The sequence below is a fragment of the Topomyia yanbarensis genome, chromosome 2, assembly GCF_030247195.1.
Source record: "Topomyia yanbarensis strain Yona2022 chromosome 2, ASM3024719v1, whole genome shotgun sequence".
NCBI lineage: Eukaryota > Metazoa > Arthropoda > Insecta > Diptera > Culicidae > Topomyia > Topomyia yanbarensis.
The window spans coordinates 190,610,938-190,620,713 of NC_080671.1; the positions used below are offsets into that span (position 1 = coordinate 190,610,938).

The 9,776-nt window shown below is 43.6% G+C and overlaps 1 protein-coding gene across 1 annotated transcript; it reads right to left on the reverse strand.

Annotated features, from left to right (window-relative positions):
• Window positions 1–9,170: 9,170 nt before the first annotated feature.
• LOC131679951 (uncharacterized) lies at window positions 9,171–9,515 on the reverse strand. The gene has a single exon (XM_058960694.1). It carries the CDS (start codon window positions 9,513–9,515, stop codon window positions 9,171–9,173), a length of 345 nt encoding a protein of 114 aa, XP_058816677.1.
• Between the last annotated feature and the right edge of the window lie 261 nt (window positions 9,516–9,776).

Genomic DNA, 9,776 nt, shown 5'->3' on the forward strand with positions numbered 1-9,776 from the left:
GTGGAATTTCTCCTGGAACCCGATTTGTTTTTGCACGGCGGCGTTCTAGCCAATGGCGCTATTGTGTTGGTCTCTTCGAAACTTCCTGTGAAGCTCAGAGAGTATGCTCGTAATCACTGTTGACAGCGTTCCAGATATGCTCGTCGTGGCACATCTCTTCGACAATATTGTTCACTGTCACACCAGGCATACCCCTTCGGACTTCTTCGAACCTCAGGCATTCGACAACCACGTGTTTCGGTGTGTCTTGCACGCTCACACACATCGGGCAAAGGAGTGATGAAGCATGTCCAAACCGATGCAGGTACTTCCGGAAGTTGTTAGCCTTCCTATGTACCCAAGCAGACGCATTTGGGATGAGTCGGTGGGTCCACCTTACTTTCTCCGGGTTGTCACACTCCATCCAGGTTTCCACAATTCCATTGAACATTAAATCCCAGAGCGTTGGGCCGAGTATGGAGCCCTGAAGTACTTCCGCCGTGATCCTAATCGACCTCTGCCCTATGTTCGTTTCGTAGACCAATACTCGGTTCTGAAAGGAACACAGCTAGGCCGGAGCCCGCATTCTGTGCAGCGCTACGGCGTTCGCCCCCCCAGGTTGGCACTGTTGAACGAGTTCTTCACGTCTATCGTTACCACGGCGCAGTAGTGATTACCACTTCTGTTTTGCTTCAATGCTTCCTCCGCGCTCGCGATGACTGTGCGGATGGGAACCTGAACAGTCTCTGTCCACTCTCACTTTCTGCGTAGGTCGTTAGTTTGTTGAGGACCCTTTCCAGAAGCTTACCAGGAGAATCCAGCAGGAATATAGGCTGATACGATGCTGGATCTCTTGGTGGTTTCCCTGCATCTTCCATTTATCCTCGAAGTAGTCATCGTCTAGGAACTTCTGTAGGACTATCCGGAAACGCCAGGATCTCGGTCTTCAGTTCCGCGTTATGGATACAATCCGGTCCAGGAGCTTGCTTCGCTTTCAGCCCTTTCGCCACTATAAGGAGATCATCGTTAGAAACTGGATTATCACCAGCATTTCTACAGATCCTGCTCTCTGAACGCGTCTTCTGACTTTTAGGCAGGCAGCCCTGTGGATGCTAAGTTTTTAGTTCAGATTTTAATGTGGCATCGTTGCTGTAAAATGTTATGTCGATGATGGATGCTCGATCGTCTTTACGTGGACTGTGGTAGCGGAATCTTCATTGCGCAGTCTGACATCCAGCTTCGCCAAGGCTTCCAATACCCTCTTACGTTGGTCAGCCTGCTATCTCACTCCAAGGCCCAAGCATTACAGTCTCCTCTAAAACAACCGACATTCGTCCGACTAACGAGTCGGTTAGTGCGTCCAGTATCCTGTTGTACTACTCTTGTGTCCGTCTTGGGGGAACATAGCAGCTACAGACGAAGCCTTCGTGTGTGTTATTCACCACCTCTTGGACAGGGAAACCGCCCATTACTCGGATTGCCGCCATCCCTGTGCTATCCACCACCCAGTTACCGTTATCGGGAGGAACACGTTACGGCTCTGCAGCAGTTGCATTGTAGCACTTCATTTCTGTTGTCCACTGTTGCAGTTTAACAGTTGCTTGAGATTAAGCTGGGTTATCTCCATGATCATTGGCCTGCCTTCGCCTTTTTGTACTCTGGGCACAAGAAGCAACCCGTTATGTGATTTTTTCCGCCCTTCTTTGTGGAGAGCAAGCAATTCGTTTGCTTTGTGCAGTCTCTAGCAATGTTTCCCTTCTCCCCACATTTCCTGTACAGATCAGATTTGTTCGGGCCTCTACTGTTTGTTGCCTGATGGGTGAAACTCAGGCACCTAAGACACCTCTCCGTTTGGTTAGGGGCCCTAGGCATCAATCGTAACGAGTATTCCGACCATCCGACTTTGATCTTACCGGTCGACATAAGCTGGTTGGCTGCGGCTGGCGATAAGCGCATCTACTGTTCGGCTTCCTCAACCTGCTTGCCATCTGCTGTTTCTCTAGGTCACGTTTCTCCATTTGCGCGCTCCTCACTTTGTCTTCCGTTATGAACACGTCCAGATTCCTGCAATCGACAACTTCCTGAACTAAAGCGCTCACGTTTGCTCCTCCTCCTACCGCTTCTACCACGAGTTCCCGATAGGTTGCACTCTTGATCAGTGGATATTTTTTTAGCTCGAACAGAATCTCACGTTTCTGAGTGTGTCTGATTCTTACTACGTGCACCCCAACACCTTCAACTTGAGATCCTCTTTCACCCTTTTAAAAATCTCAGTGTACGTCACGCTGTCGTTTGCTTTGACGACTAGAACGTCTCCCCTATATATCTCCTGGTGCAGCCGAAGGTCGTCTTTCTTCTTTTTCTTCTTTTCATCCATTTCTTTCAGTTTTTTCCTCCTCTCTTTTACGGTTTCTACAGTTCGCCGTTCATTTCACGGTTGTTTCGCTGGCTTTCCTTCTTGGGCTTCTTCGGATCCACCTCCTCTTCTGTATTTCACAGAACGGGAATGCCGGCCATCCTTCGGCGTTTCATAGGCTTTTGCTTTCGCTTTTTTCCTGGGTTTTCAGTATTCATTCGGCGTTTGCAGCTCTCTCCAATAACGCCATCTGTTCGCATTCGACTGTTGCTACGGCGGATTTGATGCTAATCACTCGATCTTTGATCTGTCCATGAACGTCTCCCTTGCTTTTCACGAATTCTTAGAGCTCTTCAATTATTTGCCTAGCTTTTCTTGGCGTCCTATTGGTTTGTCGCCGTTTGTACTCGATATTGCTTTTCTGGGCTGTTCTCACTACTGCTGCTGTTGTAGTTTCGTTTGCTTTTGCACTTGGCTGGGTCGGCGAACTCGCTAACCTACTTGCTGCATTATTTTTTATATTTTAGTTGTTTTTGTCTCACGTAGTCGCTCCTATGTGATCTCATGTTTGCTTTTGCAAGCAGTGAGATCGCATGCGAGAGTTGGCACGGTCCTTTGTGAGGTATCGCATTCAAAGCCGGATCGGCGCTAGTCAGGAACGTTCAACTGAGCCTACTAAGGTGCCGAGTTGCGGACGTACTTGGAGACCTACCAAAGTTTTAACGGGACGTGGGGTAGCCAGTACTATTAGCCCACTAGCCTTTTCGGGGTAGTGTCACTAATCCTTACTAGGATAGTGGAATGGCGTGGATGTCGGTTGTCGGTCCGTGGTTAATTTACGATGGAATCCTTACTCGTATCCGTGTTCTGCCGCCTGTATGCCATAATACGGATCTTTCTGGTATTGATCCTAATGTGTCGGTTGACACTCCAGTCCACATAGTCTTATCCTTTTAAACAACTCTACACATCTTCGCCGAAGGAGCTCCAATAATGTATTGTGTCACATATACACTAGTGTCACGTGGTGGCAGAGCTCCGAAATTAAATGATTGTTATGGGCATGGTCATGGCCTTTTCAACAATTTTTCAGCGTAAAAATTTTAAACGAAAGTTTTCACCTACCGGCCTCCTTGATCTAAAGAACAACTTTAATGAAGCGTGCAATTATGTAGATAATCAGGATTTCGAGATACAGCATCATCAATTCACCTATTTCTAGGTTAAGCTAAACTTTTCGGGGGTGTTGCAATACTTATTGGACTGATTCCAACTTTCGAAGGATAGTGTATGTACCACCGTAAACCATTCATATAGTAAATAATTGTGACCTCTATGATGCAAACAAGTAGTGTGCGAAATTCGCGTATCTGTTGTAGATACAAGTGATAGTATGTTTTAATGCTAAAGAAATAGTTGAATGGTGTTTCTGATGTTCACGATTATTTAGCAAACACAATGATTTAAATTGAATTTTAAATTTGTGATCTCTCAACAATTTGTGGCTGTAACTGCTACGTACACGTACTCATAGTTCAATTATAAATATCTACAATTTCTCGAAAAGTTTGTTAGGATTTTACTAGATTTTTTGCATCTAGGGTTTTTGCAGCTAGATATTTAAATTGACTTACTATAGGTTGGTATGATAAATGAATATGTTTTCTGTTATACAAGCAGGTGATATAATCCGATTTTCGCATACATGTTCTTCCATCCTAATACCTAGATATAATATTTCAATGTAATATAATTTGCATATGAATAACTTTAAATTTCCTCAAACATTGAATAAGTGAAGGAAAGCTACCCCAAGGGTTGAGTCCTACCCAGTAACCAATATCTAACATCAGTACGCGATGTGGGTAAATGTTGTACATTCCCCGATTGCCACACATATTAACAGCGGTTCTAATTGAAAAGTTGTTGAAAACTAATACAAAATTAGTAGGCGCAGTAATAATTAATCAGCACACACTGGCAAACATTGATATTGAGCACTATGTAAATTCAATGGTGCGAAATTGTGGCTCCGATACATCAATTGATGGATTATAAACAACTGATGTTCTCTAAAGTGGCCACATTAAATCCGCTCGGTCGAGCTCCACACATCGTTTATTCGATCGTTTATGGGCAGGGTAACAGAAACCCACCAGACAGTATCCCTAGCTTAACACGCAACCCGCAACGGGAACGGTTCCGAAGCCCATCGCGGGCGCAACCTGAAATCAATTACATTGACGTTTCACCGGGATTTACAGCCAGAGGTCATTATTTTTTGTGCTCGATGCGCGGCGCCTCTTTTGTCTGATGGATGCTTGCTGATTCGTTTGTTGGAGTTGAACCAACACGTGTGGTCCGTTTGGTATTGCCTCAGGCAGGACACCCAACGGACAACTGGTCCCCCATCAATGAGGTGTGAATGGGATGCTTTTTGTTTCGCGCACAATCGCAACAATTCTCGCCGATAAAAAGGACTAATGCTGGATGTACAATAGGAATCAATCGAGGACGCATAGGGGCAGTGAAGGCCATTTGTTTGGATAAGCATGTATGTATCTACATATAGGCCTATCGGTTCTGTATCTCCCTCCGGTGTAACAGGACGCCGGAATGGAGGCATTTCATTCCGGGTCAATATTGTAAGCCGCGATCACAGAAAATCTGCCTTCGTCCGTCCGTTCGATGTGTTGCGTACAGAGAAATGTGCCTATTGCTGCGCTGCATAGTAATGATTGCGGAAGCTGCTTTATTCTGAAATTCCGGACAGATTCGAGCGAAACATAAGTAATGACCGTGAAGGTGAGTCCAGTCATTAATTACGCTGTCAGTTTAATGTGGGATTGATTTTATTGCCCATTTGTTTGACTGGGGCGACGAAGCAAGAAAATGACAATATTTTCAGTGTTATGGGCAAGTGTTGAGAGGAATTGTTTACCTATTTGGCGTGATTTGTGTTGTGATGGAGCTGAGCAAATCATAGAATATAACAAGATCAGAAATTAGTATCGACTGGCTCTAATGGCACGTTTCTCATGTTGGTCGGAGATTTGTGTCTTGCTGTGATTTGTCTATTCATCATTTTCTTGATGGGAGGCATTGGGAAAGTTGCAAGGTTAGGATTAAGGAAACTAGTGACAGGGAAACATCGACAGTACAGAAATTAACGTTCGTCGCTGTTGCGGTAATAACCGCGCGGTATTTACCGCACCCGCACCGCAAAAACTGCGGTGCGGTGAGGCACCTTTTCCCGCGGATGCGGTGCGGTAAATGAGCTTTTACCGCGCGGTATTACCGCAACAGCACTTCAAAAAATAATTAATAATCTGCATTAAAAAGTGAATTAAAACTGTGACTTTTACCATTTGAGAAGGACGCAACCAGATTTATTTTCTGCACGAATGTTTAGCAATGTGATTATTAGGAAAATCCCTCTGTCAGAACGTTCGAGTTTTACTTATTACCCCACACTAAAGAAACACAATTAACCATTTAATTACTCTAATTTCCATAGACTTGACTGACAATGATTTGAAAGGAAATCCAAATATAATCTGTATTCGACCTATCGCTACTTGAATTTTTCACATTTTGGTTATTCTAAAATGATAAAACATACTGTACCTAAGAAATAAAATCTATAAGCCTGTGTCCAATATAATTTGGCATCATTATTCATCATTTTACGACATATTTTGAAACTATGTTATACTTCAAAGTAAAAATTTACAAACGAACCTTTTCAAATACATAAAACGCACAATCCAATCATTGAAAAAATCCAATTGAATTGTACTGTCAAATCCAAATCATTTTACCCGATTCCTCTTGGCAATCGTCGAATTATTAATTGTTTTCGATGACATTTTCTCAACTGTGAATTTTGATTAAATTGGAGAACTTAAAGATGAACTAATAATACTTAGATTTTAAAAAAAAGCCACAGAATATACTTATCATCATCAAACCAAACGAATTTGGAGGAATTTTTTCGCGTTCGTCCATTTTTCGTCCAACTGGGAATATTTCTACCAAATTAACAAATCATATTTTTCAGTTAGGAGTATTTTGTAACCTTTTGAAAGTAAGTTAGTTATAGAGCATTGCGTTTTTTTGTTTCTCGAAGCCTCTCTTCATATTGTGACAAGTGTCAACGTTAGCCCAGATGCCAAATTTTACATAGTTAGGACAGTTTCTGCCTTAATTGAAATTTTATCTCGAAAACTTAACGTAGGGGTTAAATATTTTTTACATATAATGTGTATGTAAGTTTGAAAGAATTCGATTAAGTAGTTTTTGAATGGCAGGTAAGACCACAAATCATGTTTTTCCACAGACGTTCTACAAAAAGCTTCGTTTGTCGCTATATTTGCATGGAAAAATTACAGCATGTTATTGAAATGTTACACTATAATGTACAAAAGTTTTTGATGAATTCGCTTCACGGAAAGTTTAAAAAAATCGCGAAAAATGTGTTTTTTGCGCCAAAGCCCCTACTCCCGTTAATAAAACTTGCAAAGTTGAATTTTTTCATAAATGTTACATTCAGAGGAGGCCATCAAAGTTACTTTTCATGTAAATAAGAATAACATTTTATTATATATGGCCATACAAATAAATGAATAATTTTTCAACACAATTTTAAAAAATACAAGAATTTTACCGCACTTACCGCATTACCGCGCGGTGCGGTGCGGTTAATGCAATGCGGTTGCGGTAAGCGGTGCGGTTTTAATATTTTTTTTTGCGGTTGCGGTGCGGACTATCCATTTACCGCCCACCTCCGCACCGCGACGAACCCTAACAGAAATATTCTTCACTCCCAAGGGAATAAAAGATACTTCTCGATGCACTGATATAAGTGCTAAGTGCTTTCAAGGCAGTCTGACTGTCAGAGCAAAAATAGATTTTTTGACTGAAAATTTCCGGTTGAAGTGCAGATTGTAAGCCACATAGAATCGCGAAGATTTCTGTTCCAAATACGGTACAGTATCTACCAAGCGAATGTGATTTGCTTAATATCTTTTCGTGACAATAGACACCAGCACTGGTTCGGCCCACCAATAAAGAACCGTCAGTATAGAAACCTACGTATCCTTCAAGTTGTCGCTTCATTCAGCCAGACACGAATCACTCCATTCAGCCAGACGAGAGAAAGAATTCTGTTGTCGAGAACGCACCAGTCATCGCAATCAGCACCATCCTTTGAAGATGGTTTAACTTTGATTTCATGGCTGGTTCCTTTTACCACAAAACAATGCACCTGTATACCATTTTTGGTCCAACAAGTGTTGTGCAGATCCACTAAATGCACTTACTTGGGTTTGAAACTCCAAGATTTGCCATAGAACCCGTTTACATTGGCCGAAGGCTTTCTTGATTCTGAAATCGATGTGAGCTGACCAATAAAGTTTTGCGTCAAGAATTACCCCAACGTACTTGACTTGATCTGCGACAATACGTTCAGAGCCAAAGATCTGCTACGGATGAGCTCCGGTTGCAATACTTCGTTGCGTGAAAAGCGCTATTGACGTTTTATTTGGATTAACTGATAGTCCAACATGAAGACACCATTATCTAACAATACATAGGGCGACAAAGTCTCATAGAAATGGAGACAGCACACCACAGGATGACATCCGCAGACACTCAGTTTCCCTATCTCTACTTGTCTTAACTATGATCACAGATGTCGGTTGTTAAGCATGGCGAATGTTGTGGTCAACTAACGTTCCACTGATTTGGGAAGACATGAGGTCAGACTGATCGGTCTAAAGCTCTTTGCCTCTTTATAAGTAACGCGGTTTCGCTTGGGGAATGAACTTATCAATTATTTCGCGCCACGTTAATAGAATGTACCTTGGTGAAAGACTACAAATAAGAACTTGTTTTCAAAATATGCTGTATATTTTGTGTATATATGTATGTTTTTTTAGAGAACAGAAAAAATGTTCAAAAACCCAACAACTCTTCTTACACGGAACCTGATTCTTCCCAGGAATTACCTTACTGCATTACTTCGGGGAGAGACTTTTTTAATGTGAACTGCACACACACCAATCTAATAACATAGTAGTTAGTTCCTTCAGTAGAGTTACACCACATCTCTTCGACACACTGCCAGTTTTTGACCATCCACGCTTCGACCATCCACGCTGCGTGGCAATTTCTGTATGGCAGTAGGAAAGTTAGCTGTGGGTCGAGAATTAGGGCTCTTGCCCTACGAGGACAATCTGGCGGCAAACTTCAGATTGTCTACTTTACTGAGCCCTTGTTCCATTTGCACCACTTTCTCGTCGAGCTCCAAACTTGTTCGCGAACTACTCGACGATGGGCCTAGCCTATTCCGACGGAGAAGTTTCTGACAGGAGAAATTTTCGTGATATCTAGCCAGTCGGTCGGCGATTTCAAAGGAGCAGGGTGTCCGGTTCGCTGATGCTCCGACGACCCGCGACTAGTGGTGTCTCGTCGTGGTCTACGCAGTTTAGCCTCTGGTGGTTACTCTAGTTTACGCTGACCGAGTATTCCCAGGCGAAAGAAGTTCCCCCGATACCGTGGTCAGTCCGGCGATTTTGGGTGGAGCATGGCGTCCAGTTCATTGGCGCCCCGATGAACCAAACCCGGTGCACTATCGTTGTCTACTCGCCTAGTCCCCGGTGGTTAATCTAACCTAGTCTGGCGGAGAGGGTCCCGGTGGTGACTGCTCTTCCGAAACTGTTGTTCGTTGTTCAACACACCTTTTCCAATGTAAGACGGTCATGATCTGCGTTACCTCTCTATTGCCCGCGTTCGACGAGTTTACGTAGCTCGTCATTTTGTAGACGACACTCAATCATCTATCTGCGCGTTGCATCTCACACTCCGCTGCGTGCCCAAACGGCGAATCAATTCTCACCGTCTTCATCACGTATTTGGTGTTTCTTCGATTGTAACACTCGATATCTGCCGTCAGTCGAAACGTCCAGTTCAACTTTTCGCAGTTCCGCTCGGTTTTCAGCGCCGCACGCCATGCCGGAACCACATATCGCAGCATCGTTAGCAGACGTCTCGTGACGCTTCTCGGACCGCCAACGTTTGGAATGATTCTCCTTATTGCGTTCGTTGTCTTCGCCAACTTTTCGCAGGCGTAGTCGATTTGGTTGTTGACGCTGAACCGGTCGTCGGTTATCACTTCCATTTGAGTCGGTTCACGCTTCGATGCAATCGCGTGCCCTCCGACGTCCAGATAGTCGGGGACTCTGTGTGCAGCGCTGTTGCGATGGTTTTCCAGCTGGCGCTGTTAAATGCATTCTTCACATATATCGTCACCACAGCGCAGTTTTGATCTCTTCTTCACTTCTGTTTAGATTCATTCTCAGAACTCTCGAGAACTGTCCGAATGGCATCAACTGTCGATGCTCCTTTGCGGAATCGGAACTGCATCTTGGACAGTCCGCGC